Raw genomic sequence first — 17,873 nt, 5'->3', positions numbered from 1 at the left:
GCAGAGAGAGGGGGACACAGAATCTGAAGCAGGCTCCAGGCTCTGAGCTGTCAACACAGAGCTTGACATGGGGCTTGAACCCAAAAACCATGAGATCATGACCTGAGCTGAAGTTGGATGCTTAACCAACTGAGCCACCCAGGTACCCCAGTGTTTCATAGCTTTTAACCTCTATTTTACTCACATTATCTCTGGACAACCAACGAAGTAACTGGGATAGATTATTACTATGACATATCGTTTACAATTGAGGAAAAAAGTTCATGCTTGTTATGACAAGGTTAAATATCATATCCAATGTTATTCAGCTAAGTAGCAGGATAAGAATTGAACCTAAGATCTTTCTGTTTACAAGTCCTGTATGGTATATACTACTCAACAATTGCCTTCCAGACACCAAAAAGGTGTACAGTGTTTATTTCACCCAGCAAAGTACTGTACTCTGCCATTACCCTTTCTATGCCTCTCACACACTGTGCTCATGACTGCAAGACATGAAGCTAGAATTAAAGGTGAGATCTGTGGTCATTGAATAAAAACAAACAAACACAAACTACCTGAGCAGGAATAGTCATAAATAAAATTCATCAATATTATCTATATGCTAAGCAACTGAGTCAATGAGCCGTATGTTTATACTGAAGTTGCAGTGGTAATGTTAATATTTTCTCAAAATTTACATGTAATTAAAATCTTTGTCCTCTTCCAAATCATAATTCTTACCTTTATAACAGAGGTCCCAGCTCTGGAGAGTGGACTGTGAATCTGGGCTGCAGCAGCCATGTTGGCAATAGTATTGAGATGGTTCATCTGATTCATTGCCATGGCAACTGATGCAGGAGGTAAGCTGACTGGAAGTAGGGGATGTGGCATCATCATAAATGGCAGATCCAGTCCTAAAAGAGACAGTGTATGTTAAATTATTATATTTGTCACATTGTTTGGACAAAGGAAAATCACATCAAAATTGATACTATAGTAGAAGTAATAAAAAATGTATCTGAATTCACTCTTTCTTTTAAAGTAAGTTTTATTATACCCTAGTATCTCTTTGGGCAATTAATGGTATCTAGGATTTAATATTGCTTTATAATTTAAAAAACATTCCTATATCCATAAGCTTTTATTTATCAATATTCTTTGTTCTTGTTCTCACTCCTAAAGTATTTATAAGATGAAATTTGTTTTACTCATGAAACCAAAATCTTTAAGCCAAACATCATTTTTTTAACAAGAAGTAACTTTCTTTTTAATCATTACAATATATTGATGTGTTACCAGCTTCTAACTTAACACATTTTTAGAATATATAATAGTGATGCTGGCATGACAGGATGTAGATTGTCTAGGTTTCAGAATTATTGAAGAAAATAAGACTTGGAATATGGTCTACACTTTTAGTCATATATCTCTAAAATGAATGCTCTGGCTCTAATTTGAAGATTCTGTCAATAAGGAGTAATGCCCTATCAAAATATTCAACGTATTTTCAGTTTAATAACAAATACCAACATCATTGATTAATGTCTGGAATTCTGTTTTCTTATGCAAGGTGAAATAGTTTTCACGTATTTTAAATTTCTCAATTAATATCTTTCAAGTATTATCCACATTATACTTATGGTAGCCACAGATACGTCAACATGAAAAGGGTAACAAATTGAATTTTTTTTCTACTTACCCCTTATGAGCTTGAGATTTGTGAGGAAACATGTTTGAACAGAGGCTAGGGAAATTTAGCCTAACATTATGGATGTTAACATCACTATGATAAGTAAACCATAACACTTTATAATATATTTTAAACTATTGCTTCAACAGTAATCTTGCCTTCATTTGGACAGAAACCGAGAAACAAGTAATCTTTAACAGATGTTCTAAAATACCCTTGCCTATAATTTTCCTAAATTATTGCAGATTATAGAAATCTACAATGGACAGTGCTTATGTTGATCCCAAATGCAATTATCCACTATTAATAATATCCCTTGATCCTTTTTGCCATTCCCTCATTTTTTCTTGCTTTGAAAATCACAAAAACTGGGGCGCTTGGGTGGCGCAGTCGGTTAAGCGTCCGACTTCAGCCAAGTCACGATCTCGCGGTCCGTGAGTTCGAGCCCCGCGTCCGGCTCTGGGCTGATGGCTCAGAGCCTGGAGCCTGTTTCTGATTCTGTGTCTCCCTCTCTCTCTGCCCCTCCCCCGTTCATGCTCTGTCTCTCTCTGTCCCAAAAATAAATAAACGTTGAAAAAAATTAAAAAAAAAAAAGAAAATCACAAAAACTAGTGAACAATGATGAATCTACAGAAAGTATAATTAGAATCCTCCTAAATATCATTCCTGAAAACAACAGTAACAGTAATAAAAATTGTCAAAACACATACATTTAAGAGAAAAAGCAGGCTAGACAAAAATTCTGTTAATTGATTCAAGGTTTGTCTCTTGGGCTCAACAATGATGGTTGAATAAAACCAGAAAAAATTCAAAGTTGTGCAATGTAGTAAAACACATTTAACAGGTCTCATAAAAAACTAAAGTGATCATCTCAATTAAAGGAACTCCTATATAAAGAACACAATAGTCACTAATATTTGTGACCAAAACAGCCATAAATATACTGTTATTAAAAATACACAAGGATTTAAAAATGTTAGAAACTTAAATTCTGCATGGAAACCAAGGAGAACATACTCTGTATTTTCCATGACTGCATATCCCCACAGAATATTAACAAAATATTTTAAACTTTCCCCCTATTAATTCATTTATGGCTCACTATCTCCAAATCCTTTTAAGAAGCAATCTACCAAACCAAACTTTTTAGTTATGAAAATTTACCCTGTGATTATTAATTTCCTAGAGAAGCCTCAATAAAGTGTAAGCACAGATTTTAAAAATGGTCTTCCAGGGCACCTGGGTGGCTCAGTCGGTTAAGTGACCAACTTCGGCTCAGGTCATGATCTCTCTGTCCGTGAGTTCGAGCCCCGTGTCGGGCTCTGTGCTGACAGCTCAGAGCCTGGAGCCTTTTTCAGATTTTGTGCCTCCCTCTCTCTGACCCTCCCCCATTCATGCTCTGTCTCTCTCTGTCTCAAAAATAAATAAACATTAAAAATTTAAATAAAATAAATAAAATAAAAAATGGCCTTCCAAAATTACTTTGATGTATATGCATTTTTATATTATACTCATCATATGACTTTGCTATAATAAGATATTGTATACCACATATTAATTTAATCACTGTTTATCTTTTCCCTGAAATCTTCACTTTATGCTTAACATAATAGTAACCATTAATGATGCAAATAGGTTTCTATATAAGGCTCTCATTTACCAAACATAATTATAGACTTCAATTCTTCTTTGTGTACTCAGAGTCTTAGTAGAAAATTGATAAAACTGTATATGAAAAGTAGCCATCAGTGCCTCCCTTTACCACTCATATGTTTAAGTAAGCCTTTGTTCAATTTACATTTTTCTTAACAATGTAATAATTCCTCACTCTCCAAAGATTTTCAGCATCTTTCAGACACCATCTGGCCATATCAAGTCATATGCCTACTTAAAGTCCAATTGACTTGCAAACTAAATGCAAACTATAAACAGAATTTAACATCCTATTGGCAGTTTTAAAATACAATTAATCCAACATTTCAAATGACCATGCAGGACTTAAATGTTATACTTTTAGATCATGACCTGCAATAACTGTTAATTGACTATAATATCCTAGACTCTAAGCTAATATTTACATCACTGGCCAGTTTAACAGTGACTCCACATGAGTTGCACATGCAAAGCATATGCAAATATGAACTATGTAAGTCAACCTTTTACCAAAGTTGAAAACATTAAATTAAGAGCCATCAAAAGTACATCACACTCCAGGAATCTGGCTCATTTTAGTCACATATCAGAAATGTATAGACTTTGAATAGTATGGTAATTAAAATCATTTTTTTAATCACCAAAATGAGTCATCTCTTTCCTATTAACCTCAAGGTCATCATGCCAGCTACTATAAGCATTATTTGTAAAGCATCTTGGTATTCCAGCAAATCTTACAACTTCTATGTAAGTAAATAGCATCACCTCTTTCTAGCTATTAAGACTATAAACTTCAGTAAAACGCTAATACTCCTAAAATCCCACACTCATTTGACATCCAAGTCATGTTGACCTCTGTAATATCTTCACATTTCTACAGTCAGCTACCAATCCTATCATAACCGTTTGGTACCCTGGCTTTCTGATTGGTTTTTCAACACCATTTCATTTGCCTCTCCACTCCAATTTTAAGATGTTCAGTGGCTACTTACTGTTTCCAAAATAAAGTATAAGCTCTTTGGTTTGTTGTGAACTGAATTTTTTAGCTTTGATATATCTTTTCCTAAATGACACATAGGTGCAATCATACACTATTTTGTGTTTTCAGACTGGCGCTTTTTCACTTATAAATATTCATTCACATTTCTTCAAAATTTTATTTTTATTTTTTTCTACAAGTGTAGTTGACAATCCACGTTACATGTTCACAAGTTTATACATTATGCTATGCTCACTGCAAGTGTAGCTGTCACCATGCAACATTATTACAATATCATGGACCACATTCCTTATGCTGTACCTTTTATTCCTGTGATTTATTCATTACATGATTGGAAGGCTGTATATCCCACTCCCCGTCACCTATTTTGCCCATTTCCCTCACATGGAAACCATCAGCTTGTTCATTACTAACAAGCCTGATTCTGCTTTCCATTGGATTATTTCTCTTTTTTAAGATTCCACAAATGAGTGAAATCGTATGGTATTTATCTTTCTCTGACTTATTTCACTTAACATAATGCCCTTTAGGTACATCCATGCTTTACAAATGGCAAGATCTCATCCTTTTTTATGGCTTAAAAATATTATATTATGTATGTATACACACTGCATCATCTTCTGCATCCAATTGTCTATCAATGGATGCATTTTGCTTTCATTATTTAGGCTATAATAAATAATGCTTCAATAAATATAGTGGTGAATATAAATTTACACTTAATGTTTTGATTTTTTGGGTAAAAATCCAGTAGAGGAATTATTGGATATGATCTTTATGGTTTAAATTTTTTGAGGAACCTCCATACTGCTTTATGAATTAGTACACAGATTTACATTTCCACCAGGAGTACACAAGGGTTCCATTTTCTCCATATCCTCACCGAACTTGTTATCTCTTGTCTTTTGATACTGACCATTCTGGCATGTGTAGGGTGATATATGTTTGTAGTTTTAATCTGCATTTCTCTGAATATTAGTGATGTTGAGCATCTTTTCATGTGTATATTGGCCACTGTAAATGCCTTTGGGAAAATGTCTATTCAGGTTCTCTGCCCATTTTATAATCATATTGTTTGCTTGCCTGTTTTTTGGTGTTGAGTCATGTAACTTCATTTTGTTTTGGTTTTAATTTAAAAATCTAGTTAGTTAACATACAGCATAATATTACTTTAAGGTGTGCGATATAGTGATTCAGCACTTCCATATATCACCTGGTGCTCATCACAACAACTGTATTCCTTAATCCCCATCACCCATTTAACCCTTCCTGCCACCAAACTCCCTTCTGGCAACTATCAGTTTGTTTTCTAGAGTTATGAATCTGTTTCTTGATTTGCCACACTATCTCTCTTTTTATCCTCTTTGTTCATTTTTTTCTTAAATTCTACATATGAGTGAAATCATGTAGTATTTGTCTTTCCCTGACTGACTACCTTACTTAGCATAATACTGTACAGTTACATGCATGTGGTTGCAAATGGCAAGATTTCATTATTTTTTATGACTGACTAGTATTCCATTGTACATATATATCACATCTTTTTCAATTCATCAGTTGATGGACATTTGGGCTGCTTCCATAATTTGGCTATTGTAGATAATGCTGCTATACACATCATGCATGTATCCATTTGAATTAGTATTTTTGTATTCTTTGGGTAAATACCTAGTAGTGCAGTTGCTGGATCCTATTTTTAACCCTTTGATGAACCCCTGTACTGTTAACCAGAGTGGCTGCATGAATTTACATTTCCCACCAACACTGCAAGAGGGTTCCCATTTCTCCACATCCTCACTAACAACTGTTGTTTCTTGTGTTGTTTTTTGGCCATTCTGACAGGTGTGAGGTAGTGTCTCCATGTAGTTTCAATTTGCATTTCCCCATTGATAAGTGATAATGAACATCTTTCCATGTGTCTGTTGGCCATTTGTATGTCTTCTTTGGAAAAAATACCTATCCATGTCTTCTGCCCATTCTTTCAATGGTTGTTAGTTTTTTGGGTGTTAAATTTTTTAAGTTATTTATATATTTGGGTACTAACCCTTTATCAGATAAGTCATTTACAAACATCCTCTTCCACTCTGTAGGTTGCTTTTAAATTTTGTTTAGTTTCCATCACTGTGCACCATTTGATTATGATGTAGTCCCAATAGTTTATTTTTGCTTTTGTTTCTGCTGCCTCAGGAGACATATCCAGAAAGAAGTTGCTATAGCCAATGTCAAAGAAGTTACTGCCTGTGTTCTCTTCTAGGATTTTTATGGTTTCAGATACCACATTTAGGTCTTTAATCCATTTTGAATTTACTTTTGTGCGTGGTGTAAAAAATTGGTCCAGTTTCTTTCTTTTGCATGTTGCTGTCCAAGTTTACCAACACCATTTGCTAAAGAGACTGTCTTTTTCCCATTGGATATATTTTTTCTACTTTGTCAAAGATTAGTTGACCATATAATTGTTGGTTCATCTCAAGGTTTTCTACTCTCACCTATGGATCTCTATGTCTATTTTTTGTGCTAGTCCCATACTGTTTTCATTACTGCAGCTTTGTACTATAGCTTGATGTCTAGAATTGTGATGCCTCCTTCTTTGATATTATTTTTAAAGGTTGCTGTGGCCATTAAGGATCTTCTATGGTTCCATACATATTTTCAGAGTGTTTGTTCTAGTTCTGTGAAAAGTGCTAGTGGTATTTGGATAGAGATTGCATTAAATATTCAGATTGCTTTGGATAGTATAGACATTTAAACAATATTTGTTTTTCCAATTCATGAGCATAGAATGTCTTTCCATTTCTTCGTTTCATCTTAATTCCTTTCATAAGTGTTTTATACTTTTCAAGGTACAGGTTTTTCACCACTTTGGTAAGGATTATTCCTAGATACCTTATTATTTTTGGTGTAATTGTAAATGGGATTAATTATTTAATTTATTTTTCTGATGTTTCATTATTAGTGTATAGAAATGCAACAGATTTCTGTACATTGATGTATCCTGTGACTTTATTGAATTTGTTTATCAGTTATAGCAGTTTTTAGGTGGTGCATTTTAGATTTTCTTTGTATAAGTATCATGTCATCCATAAAAAGTGAAGGCTTTACTTCTTCCTTGCAGGTTTGGATCACTTTTATTTCTTTTTTTGTTAGTTTTCTCATTGCTGTGGCTAGGAGTTCCAGTAGTATGTTAAACAACAGTTGTTAAAGTGGACATCCTTGTCTTCTTCCTTACCCATAGAGGAAAAGTCTTCAGGTTTTCCACATTGAGGATAATATTAGTTGTGGTGTTTTCATACAGGGCCTTTATTACATTGAGGTATGTTCCCTCTAAACCTACTTTGTTGACAGTTTTTATCATGAATGGATGTTGTACTTTGTCAAGTGCTTTTCCTTAATCTATTGAAATGACTATATGATTTTTATCCTTTCTGTTATTGATGTTATGCATCACCTTGATTGACTTGTGAATATAGAACCACTCTTGGAACCCAGGAAGAAAACTCATATGATCATGTAAAGGATTTTTAAATGTGTTGTTGGATTTGATTTGCTAGAATTTTATTGAGAATTTTTCCGTATATGTTCATCAGAGATATTGGCCTGAAGTAGTCCTTTTATGTGGTGTTTTTATCTGGTTTTGGTATTAGGGTAATGTTGGCCTCATGGAATGAATTTGGAAGTTTTCCTTTCTTTTCTACTTTTTGGAATAGTTTGAGACAAATAGGTACTAGCTCTTCCTTAAAAGTTTGGTAGAATTCTCCTTTGAAGCCATCTGGTTCTGGACTTTTGTTTGATGGGAATTTTTTGATTACTGATTCAATTTATTTGCTGGTTATCAGTCTGTTGGAGTTTTCTATTTCTTCTTTTTTCAGTTTTGATAGTTTCATGTTTCTAGGCATTTACCCTTTTCTTCCAGGTTGTCCAATTTCTTGGCATATAGTTTTTCATAATATTTTCTTATAATTGTGTTTCTGTGGTGTTGGTTGTTATTTATACTCTCTCATTTGTGATTTTATTTAATTGAATCTTTTTTTTTGGTTTTTGATAAGTCTGGATAGATGTTTATCAATTTTATTGATTTTTTTCAAAGAACCATCTCCTGGTTTCATTTATGATCTATTATTGATTGAGTTTCTATATCATTTATTTCTGCTCTAATCGTTATAATTTCCTTCCTCTCAATGGCTTCAGGCTTTGGTTGTGGTTCTTTATCTAGCTCCTTTAGGTATAAGATTATGTTATTTATTTCAGATTTTTCTCATTTCTTGAGATACAACTGTAGTGCAAAATACTTCCCTCTTAGGACAACTTTTGCTACATCCTAAAAGTTTTGGACCATTTTGTTTGCATTTTCATTTGTTTCCATGTATTTTTTAATTTCTTTTTTGATTTCCTGGTTGACAATTCATTGTTTACTTGCATGCTGTTTAACCAACATATATTTATGGTGTTTCCAGTTTGTTTGTTTTTTTTCCTTAGCTTGACTACTAATTTCGTCACATTGTGGTTAGGAAAGGTGGATGGTATTGATTCAATCTTTTCATATTTATTAAGGTCTGTTTGGATGCCTAATATGTGATATATTATGGACAGTGTTCCATGTGCACATGAAAATAATACATATTCTGTTGTTTTAGGATGTCATGTTCTTCATATATCTGTTAAGTCAATCTGGTCCAGTGTGTCATTCAAAACTTTTGTTTCCTTGTTAATTTTATGTTTAGATGATCTGTCCATTGATGTAAGTGGGGTGTTAAAATCCCCTATTGTTGTATTATTATCAATTAATTACATTTTGTTTGTTATTAGTTGTTTTATATATTTGGGTACTCACATGCTGCATGCATAAATATTTACAATTGTTGTATCTTCTACTTGGGTAGAAGTCTACTTTAATAAAGTCTACTTTATTATTTTGTAGTGCCTTTCTTTATCTTTCATTAACATTTTTTAAAATCTAGTTTGTCTAATATAAGTATAGCTATCCTGGCTTTTTGACATCTATTTGCATAAAAAATGTTCCTCTATCCCCTCACTTTCAATATTCCAGCATCTTTAAATTAAAAATTAATATTTTCTGGCAGCATTTGGATTGGTCTTTTTTATCCATTCTGACACCCTATGACTTTTGATTGGAGCATTTCATCCATTTACTTTCAAAATAATTATTGATAGATAAGTATTTATTACCACTTTATTACTTGTTTGTAATTGTTTCTGGAGATTTTTTTTTGATCCTTTATTGCCTTTCTCTCCTTCATGTTTTGTTGATTTTTTTATTACTGATATATTTGGATTATTTTATCTTTATTCTTTGCATGTTTATTAGTGTTTTTTTTTTAATGTATGATTACCATTAGGTTTATATGTATCTTCTTCTCTAAATAGCAGTCTATATTCAGTTTATGGTCATTAAAGTTTGATGCCATTCTTTTCTCATCTCTCCTCTGTTTTAGGTATATATTATTATATTTTATATCCTTTTTTGTGTGAGTTCCTTGACAGAATTTTACAGTAGTATTCATATTTACTGCTTTGTTGTTTCCTACCTGTGTTACTTTTGACCTCTCCTTTCCTCTAGATATGCCTTCTCTAATAATCCTTGCAGGGCCAGTTTAATGGTCATGAACTCCTTTAGTTTCTATCTGTCTGGGAAACTCTTTATCTCTCTCTTTTTTTTTTTAATTTTTTTTTCAACGTTTTTTATTTATTTTTGGGACAGAGAGAGACAGAGCATGAACGGGGGAGGGGCAGAGAGAGAGGGAGACACAGAATCGGAAACAGGCTCCAGGCTCCGAGCCATCAGCCCAGAGCCTGACGCGGGGCTCGAACTCTCGGACCGCGAGATCGTGACCTGGCTGAAGTCGGACGCTTAACCGACTGCGCCACCCAGGCGCCCCCCTTTATCTCTCTTTCTATTCTGAATGATAACCTTCCGGATATAGTATTCTTGGTTGCAGGTATTTCCCATTCAGTAATTTGAATATATCATGCCATTCCCTTTCTGGATTGCCAAATTTCTGTCGGGAAATCTCCAGTTAGCTTTATGGGTTGTCCTTTGTAAGTTAAGGACTTCTTTTGTCTTGCTGCTTTTAAGATTTCTTTTCTTTATCACTATTTTTGCAAATGTAATTACAATATGTCTTGGTATTGGCCTGCTTTCGTTGACTTTGATAGGAGTTTCCTGTACCTCCTGGATCTGAGCATCTGTTTCCTTTCCCAGATTAGGGAAGTGTTCAACTATTATTTATTCAAATAAATTTTCTGCCCAGTTTTATCCCTCTTCTTTTCCTCAGACTCATATAATACAACTGTATAATGTTTGATAGAGTCACTGAGTTCCTTAAGTCTATTATCTTTTTGCATAATTCTTATTTTTCGCTTTTGCTCAATTTCATTTCCATCAATTACTTTGTGTTTTAGGTCATTAATTTCTCTGCTTTTTCCAATCTGTTCTCATTGCATCAAGCATGTTCTAGTAATCGTTTGTTGGACACTTCCTCTCTGATTTATTCTTTTTTTAAATTTTATCTCTGTGATAAAGATTTCACTGATGTCTTCTAATCTTTTCTCAATCCCAGTGAGTATCCTTGTCATTGTTTCTTTAAATTTTCTATCATCCATGTTAATTATATCTTTTTCACTTAGATCCCTGGTTGTGGCCTTGTCTTGTTCTTTCATTTGGGATGATATCCTCTCTCTTGAGATTGTCTTTGTTTCTGCCTTCTTCTGTGTTAGGCAAGGATATTATATGTCCTGCTTCTGAAATTAATGGCCTTTTGAAAAAGATGTTATGTAGAGTCAAGAGTCTGGTGAACCAGGGAATGTCTCTGGTGTGTGTTTTATGTGCTCTGTTCTTGTGCTTTGGTTGCTCTTTCCCTCAGGCCAGTCATCTGCAGAGGGTCTTCTTGCCTCCTGTGGGAGGTGTTTGGTCTCTGGTTTGAATGTGGTGAGTTCTAACTGGATGTATTCTGGTCTGCTTGTGAAATGAGCCCTGACAGCACCTCAAACAGAACGGAGGGTTTGCAAAACTCTCTGGAGGGGAAGAGGTGGTGTGGGCATGGCTTTGTGTGGGACTTCTGGGGAAGGGGCCCTCTGGGCTGGGATTGAGGCAAATGTGACTGAGTAGGGTGGTTCCACCATAGTGCAGGTGATGGTGCTTGGTGTAAGCATGTTAGGAACCCAGTGTCAGTGCTACATTGCTTCCTGAGGGTGGCTCTGTGTTTATGCTGAGAGGTTTGGGATGGAAATAGCACCAGCCAGCTCCTTTGTTTCTAGAGAAGTGTCTCGGAGTGCTGACTCTCAGGGATGTGCTCTGAGAACAGTGAATAATCTCCTGTGTGCCTCAGGTGCTCTTCAGATCACTGTTTCCATGCTGTCCAGCCCTGGGCTGTTTGCCTGCCTTCTCTCCAGGAGCAGAGCAATACCCTCCAGGCTCTATTCCAGTCACACCCGCTGACTATTAATATTCTAGGCTTTAAGCCCTGCTGGTTGCAAGAACCCTCAAAATCCCATCCCTCTTTTTTTTCCATGCCAATGGCCATGGGGAAATATTCTCCATGTGCATTACCCTGTGTGATCCTCTCTCTTATGCCTTTGCCCAGAACCATGGATTCCTTCCTTCTGCAGCAGCTGTGATCTGTTTCGTCCCTAATCCTCATCTCTGTATTTACTACCTTCTTTGATGTGGCCTATTTTCTACCTTTAATTGTGTAGTATTTTTCTGTCAGTCTTAAGGTGATTTCTGTGGTATTTAGGATGATTTGGTAGTTATGTAATTTTGTTTGTGGGATGAGGTGAGACTAGGGTCTTCCTAGTTTGCTACCATCTTCTAAACTCCTTATAAGTTCTTTATATATTTTGGATATTTACACCTTATATGGTATATCATTTGCAAATATATCCTTCCTTCAGTAGGTTGCTTTTTGTTTTGTTGACCATATAATTGTGGGTTTATTTCTAGGTTCTCTATTCTGTTCATTTGATCTATGTGTCTTATTTTTGTTACAGTGCCATTCTATTTTGATTATTACAGCTTTGTTGTGTGCCTTGAAACCTGTAATTGTGATACCTCCAGGTTTGTGTGTATGTGTGTGTGTTTATGATTGCATTAGGAAATTTGTGTCTTTTGTGGTGCCACAAAAATTTTAGTATTATTTGTTATAGATTTGTTAAAAGTGTTGGTATTTTGATAAATATTGCATTGAATCTCTAGATTGCTTTGGGTAGCATAGACATTTTAACAATATTGGTTCTTCCAATCAATGAGAATGGAATTTCTTTCCAATTGCTTGTGTCATCCTCAGTTTCTTTCCTGGGTGTTTTGTGTTTTCAGAGTACAGATCTTTTATCTCTTTGGTTAACTGTATTTCTAGGTATTTTATCCTAATTGGTGGAACTGTAAATGGATGGTTTTCAAAAAATTTCTGCTCCATTGTTATTAGTGTATAGAAATGGTACCAATTTCTGGGTTTTAATTTTGTATCGTGCAACTTTATTGAATTAATTTATTCTAGTAGTCTTTTGGTGGAGTCTTTAGGGATTTGTGTATTTAGTATCATATCATGTGAAACTAATGAAATTTTTACTTCTTTCTTACCTATTTGGATAATTTTAAATTTCTTTTTCTTGTCTTACTACTGTAGCTAGGATTTCCAGTTGATAAAAGTGACAAGATTAGACATCCTTTTTTGTTCCTAATCTTAGAGAAAATGCTTTCAGTTTTTCTTCACTAAAATGTTGGCTATGAGTTTTTCATATATGGCCTTTAAATTTAGAGCTATTTTCCCTCAATACTCATTTTGTTGAGAATTTTCATCATGAACAGATTTTAAATTTTGTCAAATTCTTTTTTTGCATCTATTTAAATGATCATATTATTTTCATCCTTAGTTCTGTTGATGTGGTGTATGGTGTTGATTGACTTGTGAGTATTGAACCATCTTTTCATCCCCAGAATAAATGCTACTTGATCTTGGTGAGTACTCCTTTTAATCTATTGTTGAATATGGTTTGCTAGTATTTTGTTGATGATTTTTGCATTTATGTACATCAGGGATATCAACCTGTAGTTTTCTTTTTTTATGATGCCTGTCTGGTTTTGATACAGGAAAAGGATGGCCTTGTATAATGTACCTGAAAACCTTTCTTCCTCTTCTATTTTTTTTTGGAATATTTTGAGGAAAATAGTACTGACTTTTCTTTAAATTTTTTTTTCTTTTTCAACGTTTTTTTAATTTATTTTTGGGACAGAGAGAGAGAGCATGAACGGGCGAGAGAGAGAGGGAGACACAGAATCAGAAACAGGCTCCAGGCTCTGAGCCATCAGCCCTGAGCCTGACACAGGGCTTGAACTCACGGACCGACCGCGAGATCGTGACCTGGCTGAAGTTGGACGCTTAACCGACTGCGCCACCCAGGCGCCCCAGTACTGACTTTTCTTTAAATGTTTGGTAGTATTCACTTGTGAAGACATCTGGTCTGGAAGTTTTATTTTTTTGGTAGTGTTTTGCATACTGATTCAATTTTGTTACTTGTTATCTGTATCTTCAGATTTTCTATTTCTTCATGGTCAAGTTTTGAAAGATTGTTGCCAGGAATTTATCCACTTATTCTAGGTTGTCCAATTTGTGACATATAATTTTTCATAATATTCTTTCATTATCTTTTGTATTTTTGTTGCCATATTTTTCTTATTTCTTTGATTACTTACCTAATGCACTGGTTGTTTAATATCATGTTATTTAACCTCCATATATTTGTATTTTTTCTAGTTTTATTCTTGTGATTGATTTCTAGTTTCTTATTATTGTGGTCAGAAAAGATGTGTAATATAATTTCAATCCTTTTTAAATTTACTGAAGCTTGCTCTGTGGCCTAACATGTTATCTGTTCTGGAAAATGTTGCATGTGCACTTGAAAAGAATGTGTATTCTGTTGTATTGGGATGGACTATGGTATGTATTTATTATGTCCATCTGGTCTAATGTATCATTCAAAGACATTGTTTACTTATTGATTGTCTACCTGAATGATCTATCCATTGATGTAAGTAGTGTGTTTAAGTCTCATACCATTCCTGTATTAACATCTACTTCTCTATATTTGTCTAATTTTTGCTTATGTGTCTAAGTGGTCCAATGTACAGGCATAGATATTTAAAATTGTTGTATCTTCGTGTTGTATTGATCCCTTTTTTATTATTTAATGCCGTTCTGTATATGCTGTTTATTCTCCATGTATTTTTGGATATTCCAGGTGTCTTTTTGTTAATTTTTAGTTTAATTCCATTACAACTAAGAGCATATTTTGTATGATTTCTATTCCATAAAGTACCTGTAATGTAATCTATCATTTTTTCCTTGTGCAAATAGGTGCTTTTCACAGTACTCATGGGCAGAAAAAGCTGCTCTGTGATTGTGCGGACTGATTGATTATATACTTTCAAGTTGGAGGGGGTAGAGATAAAGGAAGTTTCTAAAGGTATTTCCATATGTTAAAGAAGACTTACAGGATCCTGGAGGTCTATTGTAAAGCTAATTTGCTTTTTGCCTCTAGCATATCTAGTTTAGTGAATGTTCTATGTAAATTTAAGAAGAATGTATATTCTCCTATTGTTGGATGAAATATTCTATAAAAGTCCATTAGATCAGGTCGATTAATGGTGCTTTTCGATTCAATTATACCCTTCTTGAATTTCTGCCTCCTGAATATTCCCATTTCTGATAAAAGAGTATTGAGGTCTCCAACTAAAAGAGTGGATTCATCTATTTCTTCTGACAGTTCTATCAGTTTTTACCTCACATTTTTTGATACTCTGTTAATACAAGCAAACACATTAAGACTTGTTAATATCTTCTCAAAGAATTGAGCTCTTTATCATTATGTAATACCCCTCTTCGTCCTTACAGTTTTTCTTGTTCTGAAATCTACTTGGTCTGAAATTAATATAGCTATACCTACTTTTGATTAGTGTTAAAATATTATATATTTCTCCATTCTTTTATTTTTTGATTGGAGCATTTAGTCCATTTACATTCAGAGTGATTATTGAAAGATATGAATTTAGTGCCATTTTGTTACTTGTAGAGACATTTTGTTTCTGATAATGTTCTCTGGTACTTTCTCGTCTTTGTTGCTTTTCTAGTCTTTGCTTCTAGTCTTTTTTTCTATCCTCCACTTAAAGACTCTTCGTTAAAATTGCAGCTTGCAGGGCTGGTTTAGTGATCATGAACCCATTTAGTTTTTGTTTGGGAAACTATTTATCTCTCCTTCTATTCTGAATGACAGCCTTGCTGGATGATGAAGTCTTGGCTTCAGGGCGCCTAGGTGGCTGTCAGTTAAGCATCCAACTTCAGCCCAGGTCATGATCTCTCAGTTTGTGAATTTGAGCCCTGCATCAGTCTCTGTGCTGACAGCTTGGATCCTGGAGCCTGCTTCAAATTCTGTGTCTCCCTCTCTCTCTGCCCCTCCCTCACTTGTGCTCTCTCTCTCTCTCTGAAAAATAGATAAACATTAAAAAATATTTTTAAAAAGATTTCTTGGCTACATATTTTTTCCCATTCAGCACATTGAATATTTCCTGCCACTACCTTCTGGCCTGCTAAGTTTCAGTGAACATGTCTGCTATTAACCTTATGTGTCTACTCTTGTTGTTTAAGGACCTTTTGTCTTTATCTGCTTTCAGAATTTTCTCTTCATCTTTGTATTTTTCAAGTTTCACTATGATACGTCATGGTTTTGACCTGTTTTTGTTGATTTTGAGTGGAGTTTTCTGTGCCTCTTGGACTTGAATGCCTATTTCCTTCCCTAGATTAGGAAAGTCCTCAGCTGTAATCTGTTCAAATAAACCTTCTGCCTCTTTTTCTTCCTGTTCTTATTCTGGGACTTCTATCATATGGACACTGTTTCATTTTATGGAATTACTAAATTCTCTAAGTCTCCCCTCATTATCTATTAGTTTCCTTTCCCTCTTCTTTTCAGCTTCATTATTTTCCATAATTTTATCTTGTATATCACATATTCTCTCCTCTGCTTCTTCAATCCTCATTGTGACTGTATCCACTTGGTTTTGCATCTCAGTTACAACATTTCTTATTTCAGCCTGACTACTTTTTTAGGTCTTTGATCTCTGTAGCAAGGGTTTCTCTTGTGTTTTTTATGCTTTTTTCAAGCCCAGCTAGTAGTATTATGAATGTTTATCTAAATTCTTGTTCAGATATATTGCCTATATCTATTTTGAGCAAGTCTCTGGCTGTGATTTCTTCTTTACCTTCCTTTTGGGGAGAATTACTCCTTGTCATTCTGGCTAAATTTTTGTCTTTTGCAGGTTTTATAAGCTTGTTATGTTTTCTGCACCTGAGAGTGTTATATTAAAAAGGGGACATACGCTATCCAGGACCTGGCACATTAGGAAGTGTTCTGGTGTATGCTGTGTGCACTCTGCTGTTGTTTTTTGGTTGCTTTTTCCTACTGGTCAGTCTTGTGCAGAGTGCCTCCTTGATTGCAGTGAGGAGTGTTTGGATTTTTAACTAAGTACTCTTTGACTTGTTTATTAAACAAATAAATAGAAAAAAAGGGGGAAAAAACCAAACCCTGATCACCCAAAAAGAGAAAAGGAAAGGGAACAACAAAAACAACAATAACAACAACAACAAAACAGAGAATCAAAAAACTTATAAGGCTGCACTGGGCTCTGCACTGGAAGCACAGAGCCTGCTTAGGATTCTCTTTTTCCCTCTTTCTGCCTCCCCCCACTTGCATTGTCTCTGTCTCTCTCAAAATAAATAAATAAACTTGAAAAAAAGAATAAGAAAAATATGTATTTACCTTAATTTATTCCTTCTCTAACATTCTTTCTTTATGTAGATATAGGTTTCTGACCTATATTATTTTCCTTCTCTTTATAGATCTTCTTTTAACATTTTTACAGGGCAGATCTTTGGTATGATAATAAATTCTCTCAACTTTTGTTTGAGAAAATCTCTATTTCTGTCTTCACTTTTAAAAGGAATTTTCAGAATTCAGAATTTTAGGTTGGTGTTTTATTTTTTCTTTCAAGTAGTCACACCTCTGTATTTAATACCACTGTATTCTTGTTTGCCTGGTTTCTGAAGTGCAGTTCAATGTAATTCTTATCCTTGTTCCTCTATGGGTAAGGAGAATTTATTTATCTCTGAATTTTTTAAAAAAGATTTTCTCTTTGTGTTTGATATTCCAGTGTGACTATAATATGCATAGGTGTAGCCTTTTTTTGATATTTATTCTTCTTAGTATTCTCTGAGCTTTCTAGAGCTTTTGTCTGGTGTCTCTCATTAAGTTTGGAAAATTTTCAGTCCTTGTTACTTTAAACATTTCTTCTGTTACTTTCCCTCACTCTTATTATTTTCATATTCCTATTACATTTATGCTACACTGTTTGTAATTGCTGCACAATAATTGTATATTCTATTCTGGGTTTTGTTTCCCAATCTTTGCTCCACATTTATTTCCATTTTGGGAAGTTTCTATTGACATACGTCAATTGTTGACTTTGTCTGGTCTACTGATGAGCCC

At 34.4% G+C, this 17,873-nt stretch overlaps 1 protein-coding gene across 1 annotated transcript in view; it reads right to left on the bottom strand.

Annotated features, from left to right (window-relative positions):
* Positions 1-17,873, bottom strand: part of DACH2 (dachshund family transcription factor 2) — a 742,450-nt gene that overhangs the window by 69,035 nt on the left and 655,542 nt on the right. The window contains exon 6 of the mRNA XM_019824052.3: positions 724-896. Coding sequence (XP_019679611.1) covers positions 724-896 — 173 coding nt within the window. The remainder of the gene's footprint in view (positions 1-723; positions 897-17,873) is intronic.

Source organism: Felis catus, chromosome X (assembly GCF_018350175.1).
Source record: "Felis catus isolate Fca126 chromosome X, F.catus_Fca126_mat1.0, whole genome shotgun sequence".
In the NCBI taxonomy this organism is placed as follows: Eukaryota; Metazoa; Chordata; class Mammalia; order Carnivora; family Felidae; genus Felis; species Felis catus.
This window is presented reverse-complemented; position numbering and strand designations above follow the sequence as displayed.